Source organism: Oncorhynchus keta, chromosome 28 (genome assembly GCF_023373465.1).
Source record: "Oncorhynchus keta strain PuntledgeMale-10-30-2019 chromosome 28, Oket_V2, whole genome shotgun sequence".
Classification (NCBI taxonomy): domain Eukaryota; kingdom Metazoa; phylum Chordata; class Actinopteri; order Salmoniformes; family Salmonidae; genus Oncorhynchus; species Oncorhynchus keta.
In genome coordinates this window covers 21,456,325-21,477,830 of record NC_068448.1, presented here as the reverse complement: position 1 = coordinate 21,477,830, position 21,506 = coordinate 21,456,325, and the positions used below count along the sequence as shown (strand labels likewise).

Below are 21,506 nucleotides of genomic sequence, written 5' to 3'. Positions count from 1 at the left end.
CTAAAAACGCCACTGGATAGCGGAATGACTTTGACTTCCCTCCAGGCCTTCCAGGCTTTCCTCTAGACTCACATTAAAGACAACGGATAGAAGTGGTAATTGAGTCAGCTACCATCCTCATTAGCTTTCCATCTACATTGTCAATGCCAGGAAGTTTGTCATTATTGATCGATAACAATCATTTTCCCACCTCTCCCACGCTAACTTGTAGAGAGCAGCAGACTACAGGAGTAAAATCACATACACTATTTTCATGTGAGCGAGCATTCAGTACACATGTCAAACACACATAATAATATGCATTATTACAAATGTCAATAGAAAGCACTGTACACAGTCACAGTTTAGCCAACGCCATTTTCTCCCGACACTGCCAACACCACTGTGGAACTTTGATAGCAAAAGGGTAAGAATGAGGGAAAAAATCTCCCTGTTAAATAATGTGTCTTGCAGTACTGCTATTTTTAACTGTGGAAAGAAGAAACCTCAAACATGCTCACTATAGCGGAACATAGACACGAGTGGACCAGAGTGGGTTAGTTGCCAGAGCTTGAGGAAAATAAAAAAACAAACACACAGACTACGACGATGATGGTGCTGAACATTATTTAATTATATAGCGGGAGAAAGGGTCCTTAGTCAGTTGTACAACAATGCATTCAACTGAAAAGTATCTTCCACATTTAACCCAACCCCTCTGAATCAGAGAGGTGTGGGGGGGCTGCCTTAATTAACATTCACCTCATCAGCACCCAGGGAGCAGTTGTCGTTGGGGGTAAAATGCCTTGCTCAGAAAGAGAAAGACTGATTTTTACCTTGTCGGCTCAGCGATTTAATCCAGCAACCTTTGGGTTACTGACCCAACGCTCCTACCCACCAGGCTACCTGCTACTGAACCTCTACCAAAAGGGAGGACAACAACTCTGAATGTAACATTCTGCAATACACTGGAGTACCTAGTCACAGAGAAGCAACCCAACACAGAGAAACAACCTCCACAATACCTACATATTTGATATTGTCTCTGTCAACATCTCAGTGTTGTCTTGTCGCCACCAATCAACATGCTTTTGGTCCTCTTGTAGAATGAATGACCAATACTTTGGTAAAGTGGTTACCGGTACTTACAAACTAGCCTTGCAAACCGCCTGATCTCGCTAACTTAATCTGGTAATTTAGGCAATTTACAAGCAGCCTGGTTTATATGCATGATGAAAACAAAATCTGCTCTTTCCAGGCCAGGGGTTTTGCCGATGGGGTTAGCTCATTTATGAATACACTTGCTAATGCCTCTGAATAAAAACCTTGCATATATCATGAATGCAAGAGAACGCGTTTGGCAGAACCCCACACATACAGTACAGTACAATAAGCACTAAGCACACACTGCTATCCTCCTGAGGAAACACAACACACCCCTCTGAGGGTTCTGTAGAGGACTGAGGCATTTACCGAAGGCTCTATTAGTGATGCATGACATAATAAAGAGAGGGAGAGGAGGGGAAGAGAGGGGAGAGAGAGAGATTGAGAGAGTGGCAGAGAGATATAGAGATTAATTTAGCCACTTATGCATGTCTAAACAACATGCACAATCTCCAAACAAAAGCTGTGAAAAGTGACATCATGATGACATAAGCTAACATTCCCTGCGGTCATAATGTCATCTGGGCACGCAAAGGCGAGATTCATTCAAAACGGACAGTGAACTGCATCACTACAATATCTGAAAAATATGTTTAGTAGGCATAATATTGCACTAGCCAATGGATCAAATTATTGTCAATATTGTAAATAAATATAAATGTGTAAAATGCACATGACTAAACATGGTTTTAAGCACAGGGAATAGCTCTTACCTAGATAGGGTCCTGGTTTTCACCTAAATAAAAAACAGCAAGTTGTATAATACATGCTTCCTCTCTTTGTCAACAACACTTCTATCCTTCCGGTGATTTCACAAAAATCCTACTGCACGGGTGTGCATTGAAGTCCAGTGTTGGAGGAGAACAAGGCGGAGCGTTGCCTCTGATGTCACTATCACAGTACAGTGAGTTCAGTATCCTACAGTGGCATACAGTCTAATCTCTTGGTGTCTTTAGATGTTGATTGGTAAATCTGCTGCTTCCTCCTATGCTTTGTTTGGTTAATTTGTTGATTCCCACCTCTGCATCTTTAAAAAAAATGTTTGCACTTTTTTATCATTTCTAGTAGGTCTATGCCTTGTGCTGAATGGGAAATTCTAGACAAGGATGATGAAATGAGTCTATCTGTGATTCTATTTTTGCAAAAAATGACAGCTGAGTGGGTCCTCCGGTTCCAGAGGATGTAAACCTCTCAGTGTCTCTCCAACTCACAAAGCAATAGAAAGTTGTGGATATGTGAAACATGTTGATGATTTCTCTCAATCAGCCCCCCCCACACACACCACTGTCACTCTCTCTTCTTTTTCTCTCCGTCCCCCTCTCTCTTTCTCACTCACACACAGCTCAGCATTCACACACATGCAAGCACACACACGCGCACACACACTATGCCTTACCCGCTCATTGGCAGTCATGCACTGTAGTTTCATCTGTTTCAGGTAGGTGGCCGTCAGGGGCATGTTGTAGTCAATGAGGTCCGGGACCAGGGATGCTGGTCGATCATTTTCTGTACAGAACATAGAGCACAGGAGGTTGGTGGCACCTTAATGGGGATTACGGGATCGTGGGAATGGCTGGAGCGGAATAAGTGGAATGGTATCAAATAAATCAAACACATGGTTTGATGCCATTCCATTTGCTCCATTCCAGCCAGTATTATTAGCCGTCCTCCACTCAGCAGCCTTCACTGACATAGAGATAGATACAGTAAGATGTTTTTCGAAAACAAACAATCAAGTAAAGCAAGCCAGGTATGAGCTCTTTTGTACCACTTTAACTGAACAAAACTCTCATGGCTCAAACCAAACAGATATGCCATTAGAGCTTTTTGACTTCTCCCACGTGCCCTTTGGTCTCTGATACTCCCCTGCACTGTCTATTGGTTTTCTTTGACCAGAGAGTTCATTCATCTGATCTGGTTTCTCTGGTTTCTCTGATCTTAATTAGAAGCAGTCTCTGATTAAAAGGCAATAATAACAACCAGTAGGCACTGTGGCCCTTTTTTTCATATTCTGTTATATACTGTTGTTTTCTCACTGTGTATGTACAGTATATACTGTATTCTCAAAATAGCATATCCTAATATTTCCTTTGCAAATGGTATACTGTCTATACACAACACATTTATATTCTGGATTCTGACACATGCTCACTCTAATATATCTATTCTGGATTGTTAATTGTACTCTATATTTCTTGATTTTTTGTTTTGATTTCTCTTTTTGATTTTGTATTCTATTTGAGATACAATCTACTGCACTGTTGGAGCCAATACACATAAGCATTTCGCAGCGCTTGCTATAACACCTGCAAACCTGTGTACGTGACAATAAACTTTGATTTGATTTGATCTGGAGTCATGGACTGCTGTTCTAATGCTGTAAACCAGGGGCGTTAAACTCATTCCATGGAGGGCCTAGTGTCTGCAGGTTTTTGACAACCAGGTGAGGGGAGTTCCTTACTAAATTAGTGATCTTAATTAATCAATTAAGTACAAGGAAGGAGTGAAAACCCACACACACTCGGCCCTCCGTGGAATGAGTTTGACGACTATGCTGTTAACTAAATCGGAAGCCATCTTTGTTCCCCACCATGGCCACTAGAGGGACCCCCTGCTACTTCTTTTGGAACATCTCTTTCATAATTTAGGACCTCTTGGGTCTTTCTTGCATCACTTGATGGCCTCTGCTTTCAACCAAAGTCCACACCTTTAATTGGCTGACAAAACATACACAGAGACCTAAGATATATTTAAACGACATATTGGACATTGAGGGTGTGAAACAAAACGAATATGGAGCTATAAATGTACTAGCAGTCAATTTAATATTTCATTATTTGTGGTAGCATTGCAATTAGTAATTTAAACAAAGGCAGTAAGAAGGTGATACATGTTATAATGATGCATTAAAAGTATTTGGCATTGTTGCTATTCAGATAGATATCAAATTGAAAGAGGCCTTTCTTTTCAAACAAGGATTTAATGACTGAATAAATATATACAGTAAATGAATAAAAAGGAACCAGTTGACTGACTGGGAAGTTAGTTACCTTTAAACTCTGCAGTGTTGGGATTGATGTGCATCCTTTTCTGACACTCTCCACAGCTCATTAGGAAGCGTGTCACTGCCTCCCTGGGCAGGAAGGCATATGTCTCCGCTATCTGTGCCAGGGGAAAGGTCAGAGGACAAAGCACAGGTCAGGAAGGGCAGGAGCAAAGGAGGCATGAACTGTTATTAAAGCCTGGGATCAATGATGATGTTAATGCTGTGTTATGTGGCATGATGAGGAATGAGGAAGGAATCCTCCCTCAAGGACTGCAACAACCTCTCTCTCTCTCTCTCTCTTGTCTACTGCCGAAGCCCTGACCGTTTGACTCTACCATCTATTTACAGTGCATTTGGAGTATTCAGACCCCTTGACTTTTTACACATTTTGTTACGTTACAGTCTTATTGTAAAATGGATTAAATCGCCCCCTCTCCTCCCCATCAATCTACACACAATACCGCATAATGACAAAGCAAAAACAGGATACATTTTTTGTTGTTGCAAATATTACATTTACATAAGTATTCAGACCCTTTACTCAGTACTTTGTTGAAGCGCCTTTCGCAGTGATGACAGCCTCAAATCTTCTTGGGTATGACGCTACAAGCTTGGCACACCTGTATTTGGGGAGTTTCCCCATTCTTCTCTGCAGATCCTCTCATGCTCTGTCATGTTGGATGGGGAGCGTTGCTGCAAAGATATTTTCAAGTCTCTCCAAAAATGTTTGATCGGGTTCAAGTCCGGGCTCTGGCTGGGCCACTCAAGGACATTCCTACGTTGTCTTGGCTATGTGCTTAGGGTCCTTGTCCTGTTGGAAGGTGAACCTTCACCACAGTCAGGTCCTGAGTGCTCTGGAGCAGGTTTTCATTAAGGATCTCTCTGTACTCCGTTCATCTTTCCCCCGATCTTGACTAGTCTCCCAGTCCCTGCCGGTGAAAAACATTCTGACAGCATAATGCTGCCACCACCATGCTTCACCATGAGGATGGTGCCAGGTTTCATCCAGACATGAAGCAAGGCATTCAGGCCAAAGAGTTCAATCCTGGTTTCATCAGAATCTTGTTTCTGAGAGTCTTTAGGTGCCTTTTGGCAAACTCAAAATGGGCCTTTTACTGAGGAGTGGATTCCGTCTAGCCACAATATCATAAAGGCCTGATTGGTGGAGTACTGCAGAGATGGTTGTCCTTCTGGAAGGTTCTCCCATCTCCACAGAGGAACTCTGGAGCTCTGTCAGAGTGAACATCAGGTTCTTGGTCACTTCCCTGAACAAGGCCTTTCTCGCGATTGCTCAGTTTGGCTGGGCGGTGTCACACCCTGACCATAGTTTGCTTTGTACGTTTCTATGTTTTGGTTGGTCAGGGTGTGAGCTGTGTGGGCATTCTATGTTACATGTCTAGTTTGTCTAGTTCTATGTTTGGCCTGATATGGTTCTCAATCAGAGGCAGGTGTTCGTCATTGTCTCTGATTGGGAACCATATTTAGGTAGCCTGGGTTTCACTGTGTGTTTGTGGGTGATTGTTCCTGTCTCTGTGTTTGCACCAGAATAGGCTGTTTTGGTTTTCCACATTTGTTGTTTTGTATTATGTTCATGTTTAGTTGTCTTATTAAAAAACATGAATAGAAACCACGCTGCATTTTGGTCCACCTCTCCTTCACCTCAAGAAAACCGTTACAGGCGGCCAGTTCTAGGAAGAGTCTTGGTGCTTCCAAACTTCTTCCATTTAATTTTTTTTAACCTTTATTTAACCAGGCAAGTCAGTTAAGAACACATTCTTATTTTCAATGACAGCCTAGTGGGTTACCTGCCTGTTCAGGGGCAGAACGACAGATTTGTACCTTGTCAGCTCAGGAGTTTGAACTCACAACCTTCCGGTTACGAGTCCAACGCTCTAACCACTAGGCTACCCTGCCGCCCCGAATGACGGAGGCCACTGTGTTCTTGGGGACTTAATCTCCCATCTCCCGTCACTCTGTCAGAGTGACCATCGGGTTTTTGGTCACCTCCCTTACCAAGGCCCTTCTTCCCCGATTGGTCAGTTTGGCCGGGTGGCCAGCTCTAGGAAGAGTCTTGGTAGTTCCCAACTTCTTCCATTTAAGAATGATGGAGGCCACTGTGTTCTTGGGGACCTTCAATGCTGAAGACATTTTTTGGTACCCTTCCCCAGATCTGTGCCTCGACGCAAATCCTGTCTCGGAGCTGTACGGACAATTCCTTGGTCCTCATGGCTTGGTTTTTGCTCTGACATGCACTGTCAACTGTGTGACCTTATATAGACAGGTATGTGCCCTTCCAAATAATGTCCAATCAATTGAATTTACCACAGGTGGAATCCAATCAAGTTGTAGAAACATCTCAAGGATGCACCTGAGCTCAATTTCGAGTCTCATAGCAAAGGGTCTGAATACTTATGTAAATAAAGTATTTATGTTTTTCAAAAAACCTGTTTTCGCTTTGTCATTGTGGGGTATTGCGAGTAGAATGATGAGGAAAATGTTTTAATTTATCCATTTTAGAATAAGGCTGAACCGTAACAAAATGTGGAAAAGGGGAAGGGGTCTGAATACTTTCCGAATGGTCAGAGCTGGGGCCTTTCTCCTCCTCATTTTCTCTCTCAGGTGTAGCTGACTCATATACAGTCAGGTTCAAAATGATTGGCAGCATGATTTATTTTATACTATTGCAATTGCTCAGATAAAGAGGTTTTGTTTAACAAGTAATAAAAAAACAAGGGCCTCAAGACGAGTGGAAACAAAATAGCCCCAAAGACCCAACACCACATTTTACAGTACAGTGTAGGTATGAGATATCCAGGCAATGCTACGGTCAGATGACATGAAAATAGACCTCTTTGGCCACGCACATCAATGGTGGGTTTGGCGTTGAAAAACAGAAGCATATGCAGAAAAGTACCTCGTAACTACTGTAAAATATGGTGATGGAACTTTGATGCTATGGGTCTATTTTGCTTCCACTGGTCTTGAGGCCCTTGTTAACGTTAACGGCATCATGAATTTAACCAAGTGCCAGGACATTTTAACCAAAAACCTGGTTGCCTCTGCCAGGATGCTGAAAATTCGCCACAGGTGGATCTTCCAGAAAAACAATTCTTATTTTTTTATTTTTTTTATTTCACCTTTATTTAACCAGGTAGGCTAGTTGAGAACAAGTTCTCATTTGCAACTGCGACCTGGCCAAGATAAAGCATAGCAGTGTGAACAAGTCAATTAACAAGTCAATAACAATAAAACAATAACCCCAAAGACACATCAAAATCCACAAAAAAAGTATTAATAGACCACAAAATCAACATTTTGCAATGGCCATCTCAGTGTCCAGACTTGAAAACCTGTGGTTTGAATTGAAGAGGCCGGCAGTCCATAAGCGCAGACAAAGGATATCAAGGATTTGGGAAGATTCTATAAGGAGGAATGGTCTAAGATCCCTCCCAATGTGTTCTCCCAATCTCATAACACATTTTTGTGATTGTTCTTATTACTTGTTTAACTAAGTCTCTTTCTCTGAGCAATTGTATAAGTATAAAATAATATAATTTTCCACTTTTTGTATCATACAACATAGCTCAGTATTTGTATTATTTATATTATACAGCGTTTTTTGCTCATCTTTATCAAGGGTGCCAATCATTTCAGACCTGGCTGTATATTTCCCTCTCTCACGCTCTAGCTCCCTTCCCTGTTTATCTCTGCTTCTCTGCCCCCCCTGGCATTTCCCTGCTAAACAAGGCGACCTTCATGTGACCATGGCGAGGCAGCAGGGGTGCCCAGCTCACCCCCCTCTCTCCTTCCCCCAGAGGCAGAGGAGAAGGAAAGGCCACCCAGAGGAATCTGCACTTCCCAGAAGGCCACAGTGACAGCTTCATATTATGCCCCAATGGCGCTCAGTGCCTTCTCAAAAGGGTACGTACTATGAGACATGACAGGACCTCTCTACGGGGCAGGGGCGAGAGGCGCGAGGGAGAAAAGGCCCTGGTCCCTGGGGGGTGTAACAGCCATGCTTCCAAAAAACTATCTCACAACACAGACAAAGACCCCCCAGGTTCAGACACAGACATGGCATCTCAGACCTAACTAGATGCTGAATACACTGGGTAAATACACTAGGACTGGGTGAATACACTAGGACTGGGTGAATACACTGGGTGAATACACTAGGATTGGGTGAATACAGATACACCATAGAACAATTTAATCTAGGAATGCATATGCTGTTGATTATGTGGTATATATGGATTTTACTTTTGTCTCCAGTTGAGGATGCCTTTTTTCCTTAGTAGCTACTGATGCTATGAATAAGAAATAGCCAGTCTATAAAATGTCTATTTTATGTGGCAGTCTCTAAGAGAATTGGAGGAATATGTTTTAGTACAGTCTTTAGCAGGGGTAGGCAACTAGATTCAACCAAGGGCCGATTTTTGTCGGTGCGGATGAGGAGGGAGCCGTATCATAATTAGAATAATTTGTACACTGCAAATTGACCACAACTAAGCCCCAAACAGATTGTATTTGAAAATAACAATAATTTCATACCTTGATTACATTGAGACACAATCACATATGTCTCTTTTTTCATTTGTGTGAATACTTGGTGAACAGATTTCCTAAATGAAACTCATTCTTAGCAGAATACTGGTTGATTTTCATAGTTGTTTGCAACAACTAACCCCCCCAAAACATATATAGATTTTTTTCCTTCTAAATACTTTGGAGGGACAAAATAAATCACTTGCGGGACGGCTTCTTACCGCTTTGTAGGTCTTCTTCTGGCCAGCGTGTTTAGGTGCTCTACCAAGGTCAGCACCCATCTCCACATGCATGGCATAGATGATGTCGAAGAAGTCCTCCACCACTGCCACCCTCTTCAGGGACAAGCTGTCCTGGGCCGAGCCTGCATCTGCACACTGGAAGACAGAGAGTGAAACATTCAGTACCCTGCCTGAGGAAGCTGAGGCCTGTGTGTGTGTGTGTGTGTGTGTGTGTGTGTGTGTGTGTGTGTGTGTGTGTGTGTGTGTGTGTGTGTGTGTGTGTGTGTGTGTGTGCGTGCGTGCGTGCGTGCGTGTGTGTGTGTCTTTATAAAAAAAAGCACATGTTAAATTGCATTTTCACATGTATTAAATTTAGAGTTCACATGTTAACACCACTTTTTCACGTGAGGAGAATAACATGTTTTCACCTCACATGTGAATTTCAATTGCAAATGTGAAAATCAAATTTTCCGTTTTACATGTAAGAAAACTCCAACTGTGTAACAAATCTCACTTTGACAGGTGGAATTACAGATTCACATGTTTGGTTGAAATAATGTTATTCTCCATACATGTGAAAAGATGGTGTTAACAGTAGCAATGTTTCCACTGGTGGAATTAGGGTGACCACATCTAAAAAGCCCAAATGTGGGCAAAGGCAACGATTTTGCGGGACATTTGCTGAAACAGTCGACCGAATACATGTTTGGGGGGCAGGTTAATGGATCATGTGCAAATGGTGACATAGTTCTGCTGTATGAAGGTCACTGCCTGTCAAAGGGGTCATCTTTAGTTGCTACATCCATATAAATGAATGATATGTATCCGTTGATTCTTGAAGAATATAATTGTATATAAGCCTCTTGAGCTTAATTCAACTGTTACATCCCATCAGAACCCAAAATATTAAATGTTTTACTCCAATGTTTGAAACAAAATAGATGTAAACAACCACTGCATAGCCTAAAAACATGCTTAAAATGATAATTTTGTTATCATGGACATCCATAGTGTAGTGTACTGGTTGAGAGAAGGACATTTCTCCAGTCTCATCCCTCAGATTGTTACTAAAACTGTGGTGGGGAAAACACTTTGTTATTGTTTCAATTAAGGATTGCCATAATAGTGTTATTATATGGTGCAATCTTCTAGTGAGTGAGTTACTTTTGTGCCATTAATATCAAGCAAACTTCTGAAGTCGAGAACAAAATTCTTACTATTGCAAACAAAAATAATGATATTGAAAGCAAAACATAAAACCCAAAATATTGATAGCAAAAACAAAACATTTCAAGGAAATCGTTTCGAAATGTGAGAACAAAGAAAATATAAATGGTTGCCCTAAAAAATGTAATCAGTGATTTTTTTAAATGATGACATGATTAAATAAAACGTCTCCCTCTTTCCTGCAATTTTCCCCATCTTTGGTTAGGTTACACTGGCCTTTGCTTTCGCTGCCTTTTTTCCAGTTGCACGTTTTGGCAAATTCATTCCAGAAACATAGTATCCTGCATCCCACTACTAGTTTGCCTCTGAAGGTAAGCAGGGTTCCTGGATGGGAGACCTGATGTAGCTGAATGTGGTTAAAAAGAAACCAGTGGGGAAAAAAAGGAAAAGGTGGGAACTTTTTTTTCATGAGGGAAAAAAAGCTGCAACTTCACACTTGTCCCAGAACCACGTCTCACTCATATGATATAGATGTATTTTTTATTTTTCACGTGATTTGTTTCATGTGGTTTTTTTTGAAAGGGTGTGTGTGAGCACGAGCTTTTAGTGTGGCGCCAACTGGTAAGAGACTTTAGGAGGGTGGTCACGTGTGCTAGCGAGGCAGAGGTCACAATTTCGCATCAGGTACGTCCAACTTGGGAGGAAATGGTACTCGCAGCTGGTCTTCCGTTACAGATGGTGCCGTGACCCAGATCTACAGTTGCTTTCAGCTCAACGATGGTGTCGCTACTGAGTAAGTTTAAGGGGTGAATGGAGCACATGGGGATGTGGTCTTCCTGTCTGGGTTGGCGCCCCCCCTTGGGTTGTGCCATGGCGGAGATCTTTGTGGGCTATACTCAGCCTTGTCTCAGGATGGTAAGTTGGTGGTTGAAGATATCCCTCTAGTGGTGTGGGGACTGTGCTTTGGCAAAGTGGGTGGGGTTATATCCTTCCTGTTTGACCCTGTCCGGGGGTGTCCTCGGATGGGGCCACAGTGTCTCCTGACCCCTCCTGTCTCAGCCTCCAGTATTTATGCTGCAGTAGTTTATGTGTCTGGGGGCTAGGGTCAGTTTGTTATATCTGGAGTACTTCTCCTGTCCTATTCGGTGTCCTGTGTGAATTTAAGTGTGCGTTCTCTAATTCTCTCTCTTCTTTCTTTCTCTCTCTCGGAGGACCTGAGCCCTAGGACCATGCCCCAGCACTACCTGACATGATGACTCCTTGCTGTCCCCAGTCCACCTGGCCGTGCTGCTGCTCCAGTTTCAACTGACCTGAGCCCTAGGACCGTGCCCCAGGACTACCTGACATGATGACTCCTTGCTGTCCCCAGTCCACCTGGCCGTGATGCTGCTCCAGTTTCAGCTGTTCTGCCTTATTATTATTCGACCATGCTGGTCATTTATGAAGATTTTAACATCTTGGCCATGTTCTGTTACAATCTCCACCCAGCACAGCCAGAAGAGGACTGGCCACCCCACTTATGCTCTCTCTAATTCTCTCTTTCTTTCTCTCTCTCGGAGGACTTGAGCCCTAGGACCATGCCCCAGGACTACCTGACATGATGACTCCTTGCTGTCCCCAGTCCACCTGACCGTGCTGCTGCTCCAGTTTCAACTGTTCTACCTTATTATTATACGACCATGCTGGTCATTTATGAACATTTGAACATCTTGGCCATGTTCTGTTATAATCTCCACCTGGCACAGTCAGAAGAGGACTGGCCACCCCACTTATGTTCCTCTCTAGGTTTCTTCCTAGGTTTTGGCCTTTCTAGGGAGTTTTTCCTAGCCACCGTGCTTCTACACCTGCATTGCTTGCTGTTTGGGGTTTTAGGCTGGGTTCCTGTACAGCACTTTGAGATATCAACTGATGTACGAAGGGCTATATAAATACATTTGATTTGATGTATGAAACAAACTCCTCAGCCTGAAATGTCCCCCCTATCGACAGCAAATAGCTAGCTTTTAGTGTGGCGCCGACTGGTAAGACACTAGCAAAGCTAGCACACTTGAGTTCGAACCAACTGTGAGCCCAATCGGGAGGGAGTGTACTCACTAAGCAAGCAGCGTGATGTCCTTTACACATGCACGTGTGTGTATCAGTTCTATATGGAAAGATATATCTGAAACATAATAGTCATGAAAATCTGAAAATATCCTAACACCCTATTAGCTGATGCAGGGCTCGTAGTGTTAATGTTAACAAGATAGCTTTCTTATTCAAGCATTGAGAACAGTGAGTATGATTCAGCAGAGTAATATGGATCAGCACACAGGAGAGAAGAATATGGAGCAACTCAAACAGGGTGCAGGAAAAATCACCACTGGGTCAGCTCTCCTGAGATGTCCAGTGCTACTGTCTGTGTCTATGTAGATACCAGCTCTACAGGCTGGCTGCCTGTCTGTGTCAATGTAGATCCCAGCTCTACAGGCTGGCTGCTTGTCTGTGTCTATGTAGATCCCAGCTCTACAGGCTGGGTGCCTGTCTGTGTCTATGTAGATCCCAGCTCTATAGGCTGGCTGCCTGTCTGTGTCTATGTAGATCCCAGCTCTACAGGCTGGGTGTCTGTGTCTATGTAGATCCCAGCTCTACAGGCTGGGTGCCTGTCTGTGTCTATGTAGATACCAGCTCTACAGGCTGGGTGCCTGTCTGTGTCTATGTAGATCCCAGCTCTACAGGCTGGGTGTCTGTGTCTGTGTCTATGTAGATCCCAGCTCTACAGGCTGGGTGCCGGTGTCTGTGTCTATGTAGATCCCAGCTCTACAGGCTGGGTGCCTGTCTGTGTCTATGTAGATCCCAGCTCTACAGGCTGGGTGTCTGTGTCTGTGTCTATGTAGATCCCAGCTCTACAGGCTGGGTGCCTGTCTGTGTCTATGTAGATCCCAGCTCCACAGGCTGGGTGCCTGTCTGTGTCTATGTAGATCCCAGCTCTACAGGCTGGGTGCCTGTCTGTGTCTATGTAGATCCCAGCTCTACAGGCTGGCTGCCTGTCTGTGTCTATGTAGATCCCAGCTCTACAGGCTGGGTGCCTGTCTGTGTCTATGTAGATCCCAGCTCTACAGGCTGGCTGCCTGTCTGTGTCTATGTAGATCCCAGCTCTACAGGCTGGCTGCCTGTCTGTGTCTATGTAGATCCCAGCTCTACAGGCTGGCTGCCTGTCTGTGTCTATGTAGATCCCAGCTCTATAGGCTGGCTGCCTGTCTGTGTCTATGTAGATCCCAGCTCTACAGGCTGGGTGTCTGTGTCTATGTAGATCCCAGCTCTTACAGGCTGGCTGCCTGTCTGTGTCTATGTAGATCCCAGCTCTACAGGCTGGGTGCCTGTCTGTGTCTATGTAGATCCCAGCTCTACAGGCTGGCTGCTTGTCTGTGTCTATGTAGATCCCAGCTCTACAGGCTGGGTGCCTGTCTGTGTCTATGTAGATCCCAGCTCTACAGGCTGGGTGCCTGTCTGTGTCTATGTAGATCCCAACTCTACAGGCTGGCTGCCTGTCTGTGTCTATGTAGATCCCAGCTCTGTAGGCTGGGTGCCTGTCTGTGTCTATGCAGATCCCAGCTCTACAGGCTGGCTGCCTGTCTGTGTGTATGTAGATCCCAGCTCTGTAGGCTGGGTGCCTGTCTGTGTCTATGCAGATCCCAGCTCTACAGGCTGGGTGCCTGTCTGTGTCTATGTAGATCCCAGCTCTACAGGCTGGGTGCCTGTCTGTGTCTATGTAGATCCCAGCTCTACAGGCTGGCTGCCTGTCTGTGTCTATGTAGATCCCAGCTCTACAGGCTGGGTGCCTGTCTGTGTCTATGTAGATCCCAGCTCTGTAGGCTGGCTGCCTGTCTGTGTCTATGTAGATCCCAGCTCTACAGGCTGGCTGCCTGTCTGTGTCTGGGGCTAGCCTAACAGAGTGTCTCCTGACAGATGTCACTGATCCAGGCTGCTGCTTCTGGCTCTTGGTATCATCACCCACTCACTGTCCAGAGCACTGCTGAGACTGGGGATAGCACTGGGTCTAGTGTACTGCGGTGGGCACTGATTTATTTTGTGTTTAGGGAATTAGCTGCCAGATTAGCTTCCCCTTAGCAGAGCTTCTTCACCCCTGCAGAGTCAGTCTCTTTCTCTGTTACACACACTCTTGAGATTGCTCCACTGCAGAGAGAGAGAGATAGATATAGAGAGAGAGAGAGAGAGAGAGAGAGAGAGAGAGAGAGAGAGAGAGAGAGAGAGAGAGAGAGAGAGAGAGAGAGAGAGAGAGAGAGAGAGAGAGAGATGTATGTCTGGGGCTTCATTTGATGGGCACCACCAACACCACCTCACCCCTGCAGTCAGTGTTTAAAAATAACACCACCTCTAGTCCTGTCCAATGCAGAAAGCTACTCCTACAGCCAGCCCCCAGCAGCTACCCTGCTTCCCATGTAGCTGACCCCGTAACCATAGAAACTGCCACAATCTCTCTCTCTCTCGGGCAGGTGTGGTTGGAACTCACATAGCTACGACAGCGGCCTCTCTGCTTAATAGCCTACCTACCACATGGGCTTTCTTTCGCGTGGTCACCGCTGGGTTTTCTCTCTCTCTCCTTTTCTCCCTCAACTTTTCTGTATCTCCTTGTTACATTTGTCTCTATTCTTTATAACTTCCTTGTGTAGGTTTATCTGGTGTATTATTTCCTTGAGAAATGAGTTTTATGTAAACAAAAGAATATGTGAACTGAGGCTTATGTGCATGGTTTATAGCTCTGAATAGAAGCTGAGGTCAGTGAAACAAAATAATGGAATATTATATGCATCTAGTTGAGTTCCTGGTAGACAGCACAAATGTAGATTCCAAAAGCTGTGCTTTGTGACGAGCTGTGAGATGTCAGGGGATGTGTTCTAGTGTTCCCGGAGGAGGGTCCAGAGTTCAGAAAGTTCTCCTCTGGCATCACTGAGGAATCTCACTATTTTTCTCTCCTTAGACATTTTTATCCTGTTCCTGCTATCTGACGTTTCTTTCTCTCTTCTTCCTCCAACGGTGTCCTTCTCCTCGTCGCTCCCTCTGTCCCGTTCATTCTTTCTTCCCCTTCTCCTTCCTCCTACTCTCCCAAGTGCAAGGTAATGATCGTTGCCATGGCAACTAAAACCAGCTCCCAGAGCAGGTTTGTTTTAATCCGGCCCCACTCCTCTCTCTCTCTCTCTCTCTCTCTCTCTCGCCACTCTCCTTCCCTGTCAGCATGTTCTAAATGTAATAGCCTAATGATAATGCTAACAATCCTGATCATCATCACTCCTGTCTCATTTTCCTGATGACATCATCATTATTCAGGACAGAAATAGTGAGTGAGCTATTTTTTTGTTGTTGCATTCTCTCCAAATAATAATCCAACCTAGGATGCTTTTGTACTGCACATACTTGGACATCTACCAGTGTTAGATATGCTATTGTCCTCTAACACAGCAACACTTTATATCTCACTAACTAAGATTCCAATAGCTGTTGTTGCCTCTTATGCCTCCTTGTTTTTGAGTGAACTGTGGTACAGCAAAGATTCCATCACCCTTGGCAGGACCCAACCCAGAGTCAATACAGCCATCCATTTTGGATGTGTGTGTGTGTGTGTGTGTGTGTGTGTGTGTGTGTGTGTGTGTGTGTGTGTGTGTGTGTGTGTGTGTGTGTGTGTGTGTGTGTGTGTGTGTGTGTGTGTGTGTGTGTGTGTGTGTGTGTGTGTGTGTGTGTGTGTGTGTGTGTGTGTGTGTGTGTGTGTGTGTGTGTCAGTGTCTGTCCTGTCTGTGTCTGTGTGCGTTTGCGTTTGCGCACGCTCATGTTTCTATGTTTAAATGCTCCTCTGTCTGTTTATTCAGCATAGTCCACAAGGTGTATGTTGCGTTGCTGGAGGAGACCAGCTGTTGAATGGTTGTGTAACTATGTGTTCTCATCAGCATCACAGCGTTTTACAGGAGGAAGACATGTCAGCAGCCCTAATCACCATCACCACATAAACCTATCAACACTCAACTCCAACTCTCTCTCTCTCTCTCTCATTCTTCCCCTCTCTCTTTCTCCCCATCTTTCTAATCCCATAGGACTTTGCTCTCCCCATCCCCTCCTATCTCGCTCTCTCTCTCCTCTCCCTGTCCCGCTCCAAACAGCTCTGTTGCTAGGAGACTGGAGGGGTTGAATCGGAGGAGGAGAGAACAGGAGGTGAGGAGAGAGCGGAGAAGAGGAGAGAGCAGTCCTGCACACAGACGAGTCGGGGGGGCTGGAGGCAGCTGGGTCACACAGACAGGCCAGAGGAGAGAGGAAGGGAGAAAAACCCAGCAAACATTTAAAATGGAAAGGGCACTTTATCCTCAATGGAGTAGGGAGAGCAAACACTATAAAGCCCTACAGCCATCACACCACATACATCATAGGATTTACAGTTATATGTTGTCTCAAATACCACCAGCAGCAATACTACAGGTACAGTATAGCTACACTACCAGTCAAAAGTTTTAGAACACCTACTCATTCAAAGGTTTTTATTAATTTGACTATTTTCTACAATGTAGAATAATAGTGAAGACATCAAAACTTGGAAATAACACATATGGAATCATATAGTTACCAAAAAAGTGTTTCATATTTTATATTTGAGATTCTTCAAATAGCCACCCTTTGCATTGATGACAGCTTTGCACACTCTTGGCATTTTCTCAACCAGCTTCACCTGGAATGCTTTTCCAAGAGTCTTGAAGGAGTTCCCACATATGATGAGCACTTGTTGGCTGCTTATCCTTCACTCTGCTGTCTGACTCATCCCAAACCATCTCAAATTGGTTGAGGTCGGGGGATTGTGGAGGCCAGGTCTTCTGACGCAGCATGCCATCACTCTCCTTCTTGGTCAAATAGCCCTTATATAGCCTGGAGGTGTGTTGGGTAATTGTCCTGTTGAAAAACAAATGATAGTCCCACTAAGCCCAAACCAGGTGGGATGGCGTATTGCTGCAGAATGCTGTGGTAGCCATGCTGGTTAAGTGTGCCACACCTCCAGGCTGTACAAGGGCTATTTGACCAAGAAGGAGAGTGTTGGCATGTTGCGTCAGAAGACCTGGCCTCCACAATCCCCCGACCTCAACCAATGTGAGATGGTTTGGGATGAGTCAGACAGCAGAGTGAAGGATAAGCAGCCAAACTCAAATATAAAATATATTTTGATTCGTTTAAGACTTTTTTGGTTACTGTCACACCTTGATCTGTTTCACCTGTCTTTGTGATTGTCTCCACCCCCTCCGAGTGTTGCCCATCTTCCCCATTATCCCCAGTGCATTTACACCTCTGTTTGTCTGTTGCCAGTTCGTTTTGATTCGTCGAGCCTACCAGCGATCTTCCCTTGCTCCGGTCTATCTCTAGTTCCTGTTTTCTAGTTTCCCCATTTTTTTCCCATTCTGCCTGCCCTGACCCTGAGCCCACCTGCCGTTCTGTACCTTGTCACACCTCCCTGGATTACTGACCTTTGCCTGCCCTTGACATGTCGTTTGCCCTCTTTTTGTAATAAACGTTTGTTACTTCGAAACAGTCTGGGTCTGGCTCTTCTCCTGAGCCTGGACAGTTACTACATGATTCCATATGTGTTATTTCATAGTTCTGATGTCTTCACTATTATTCTACAATGTAGAAAATAGTACAAATAAAGAAAATCCTTTGAATGAGTCGGTGTTCTAAAACTTTTGACTGGTAGTTTATGTGTAAACTAATGAATAATTATGAGATATAAAAAGCTACAGTACATGAAAAGATAGCTGTAATCATATATTTTATTACCTTTATTTAACTAGTCAAGTCAGATAGGAACAAATTCATTCTTATTTTCAATGACGGCCTAGGAACAGTGGGTTAACTGCCTTGTTCAGGGGCAGAAAGACATAGTTTTACCTTGTCAGCTCAGTGATTTGATCTTGCAACCTTTCAGTTACTAGTCCAACACTCTAACCACTAGGCTACCTGCCGCCCCAATGCAGTTGGTTATGGGTGGCTGTGGCAGAGAGACGGCGCTCCAAAGAAATAAAGAAGGACAGTTGTGGTAAAGGATGGCTGTTTCAACAGCGCCAATGACTCATATTATCTCATTGCAGATGTGACAACAGGTCACCTTTTAAAGTCCCATCTCATCGTGGTAAACCCGTCAGCGAGGTAATAGACGCATAAATAGGAAAGCCCTAGTGTCCTCAGCGGGGAGGGGGTAGAAGGGGGGTGCCACAGCGAGGAAGGGACTAAGGGACTAGGACAACCTAATAGGGTGAAAAAGATATAAAACATAATCTCCTTGACCCTCTTTTTAAAACGTGCCTTCACCCTCTCCTCTTTCTGTCAGCCACCCTCCTTTATTTCATCCCTTTCTATTTTTTTTCTCCCTGTTCCTTTGCTCACTCTGTTCTCCAGACTCTGTTGATGTTCCAGTCACCACCCCCAAATGGAACATTCTGATGTACTACACATTTGTTCTGCAATCTGGGCCTAACACATTCCTTTTATCATTGTGTTATTACTACATAATATAATATATTTTCTATTTATGTTACTCTGATGTAGTTTGTTAAATATTGGTCCTACTACTGCATAAGAAAATTACAGTAGCACTACAGAGTGTAGTAGTAAGATTCAACACTGAGTCGTAAGGCTGTGTGTGTGTGTGTGTGTGTGTGTGTGTGTGTGTGTGTGTGTGTGTGTGTGTGTGTGTGTGTGTGTGTGTGTGTGTGTGTGTGTGTGTGTGTGTGTGTGTGTGTGTGTGTGTGTGTGTGTGTGTGTGTGTGTGTGTGTGTGTGCTACGATCTGGAGTAGAGCTCAAACTCTCTCCCACACAGGGGCGAGGCCTCCAGACCAGTTAAAAATTGTGTTAATTTCTCCTCCTATGGGAGCAAAGAACTGTCTCTCCATGGCAACAGAGAGGGTGCTTAGAGGAGGAAAACCGAGCAGGGCGATCAACGACCCCCTCTTTGCACACACACACACACACACACACACACACACACACACACACACACACACACACACACACACACACACACACACACACACACACACACACACACAGTAACATACATATTTTTACACAAAAACACACACACTCACATATGAACCCACTGTGATATCACACTCCATGCACAGCTTACTAGAGATTAATTACAAAAATATTATCAAAAGGCTAGGAACACATTGGCTTCAAATATGTAGACCTATCGAATTTCCTTGTCCGAGAAGAGGCCTCATTCACACAAAAAAGGTGGTTAAATTGTGTGTCTATGTGTGTCATCTACATCCAAAGCAGAGGAACCTTGCACATAATTTATTAGGGGACACTGAGGGCCCAAATTCAATATATTTTATTATGTGTAAAATTAACTGTATAGGGATCAGATTGAGGAGGCACTAGAGGCATTCCCCCATGGCCAAAGAAGCACTAAAATAACAACAGCACACAATCACTACTAAAAAAGTAGGTAAATTGGAGATATGGTTTGAGAGAGGCCTTGTTGCAGAAACATCAACATCAAAAGCAGTCTTTATTATAATGCCTTGTCCTTTTTATATTAAGGGGGCAATCTGCTTCATTCATTTTTGGACATCTGAATTAATTAAATGTATCCATTTATTCTTGAAGAATATTTGTTTTACCTTTATTTAACTAGGCTAGTCAGTTAAGAACAAATTCTTATTTTCAATGACAGCCTAGGAACAGTGGGTTAACTGCCTTGTTCAGGGGCAGAATTACATATTTTTACATTGTCAGCTTGGGGATCTTGCAACCTTTCAGTTACTAGTCCAACGCTCTAACCACTAGGCTACCTGCCACCCCATGATATTAACCTATAAATGTTTCATGAGATTAGTTCAAATGTCGTTCCCCATCAGAACCCAAAAAATAAACTTATTTCACTCCAAGGTTTGATACAAAGCAAATGCAAACAAACATTATATAGCCTCAAAACATGGTTAAAGCTATAATTATGCTATACCGTATATCATGGATGGCCAATCCTTGCACCCATAGTTAAGTCTATGAATATGAGAGTGGTTACATTTCTCCAGCCCTATCCCTCAGCTTTTTACAGAAACAGGGGTGGGGAGCACACTTTATTATTGTTTCAACTGCCGATTGCCGCTTTAAGGTAAATTCTCCCCCATCTCGCCAGGTGTGGTGAAGTGGTGTTTTTGGGTAAAGTATTCAGCATTTGGTGTAGACTTAATAACCCATGTGCCAACCCATAGAGACTAAACAGGAGGGATAAAACAATGGCTAGATTATGCTGGAGTTGTGCCATGCAAAACTGTTAGCATTAATGCAAATGTTGTTGAATGAAAGGAGCACTATTCTTTTGACTCCGTGCCCTTCTAACAGAGCGGAGCTCTCAGGAGAAGTGGAATAATTAATCAGATAATAATGATGATGTTCATGCTCCATTTTGATGGCAGAACACAAATATTTGGTACTTAATTTCCGTTCCATGTCTGCCTCAGGGGGGACATACTCAACTACTCCAACACCGCTCAGCCTTTTCTTTCTGTTGTCTTTCATTAAGTTACAATAATATATTCACTGGTTTACAGCTCACTGGGTTACAGGATTACAGAGCGTTTAAGACCTCAATTAACCCTTTATGTCCTTTATGACAGCACTTCCTACAACCTTAGTCTCAACAAGGGTAGCTTACATATGGAGTCCCATGCCTAAGGCTGTTCTGTGTGTGGTGAGAAAGTCCTACCAAACCCAGACTGTGAATGAGGGATAAAGATATTTACAGGTTGCTGTTGGCATGGCAACAAAAAGCAACAGCTCTCATCCATTAAAAAGAATTTGCTGCCATACTCTGAGCAACAAAGGAGAAATTAACACAACATTCCTCTTTGAAATGGAGGGCACACCTATTGCTGAATAAATGATTATATGTGCAAACCAGATTAGTGTTAGACTATACTATATATGGTGGCAGAGTATTTTATATCTGCTAATAATAATGTATAACTAAAAATAACAGGCCGGTATGAATTAATGAAGTAATAATGGTGTGTGAATTTACCACTACAGTGTGCATGTCTACAGTAGTGTATGACTGCAGAGCGACTCACCGTGCCATGGTCTATCTATGGTTATATTCACCTCCTCTCTGCTTGGGCTCTAATCACGACATAATGAGAGTTAAACGAAGTTGCATCCCCACACTGAGTCCTGCTGGATTCTCTAAGCACGGGCTGTTCTGCTGCGTTCACAACATTTTAGTTTTTCATTGAAACTTTATTTAACTAGGCAAGTCAGTTAAGAACAAATTCTTATTTAGAATGACGGCCTACCAGAAGGCAAAAGGCCTCCTATGGGGACAGGGACTGGGATTAAATATAAAAAT

At 43.7% G+C, this 21,506-nt stretch overlaps 1 protein-coding gene across 1 annotated transcript in view; it reads right to left on the bottom strand.

The window, feature by feature from the left end:
- The window catches only part of LOC118360552 (nucleolar protein 4-like), a 48,819-nt gene that overhangs the window by 22,544 nt on the left and 4,769 nt on the right, over positions 1-21,506 (bottom strand). Inside the window, exons 2-4 of the mRNA XM_052485099.1 lie at positions 8,956-9,111; positions 4,194-4,305; positions 2,540-2,649 (exon numbers count right to left, since the gene is read on the bottom strand). Coding sequence (XP_052341059.1) covers positions 2,540-2,649; positions 4,194-4,305; positions 8,956-9,111 — 378 coding nt within the window. The remainder of the gene's footprint in view (positions 1-2,539; positions 2,650-4,193; positions 4,306-8,955; positions 9,112-21,506) is intronic.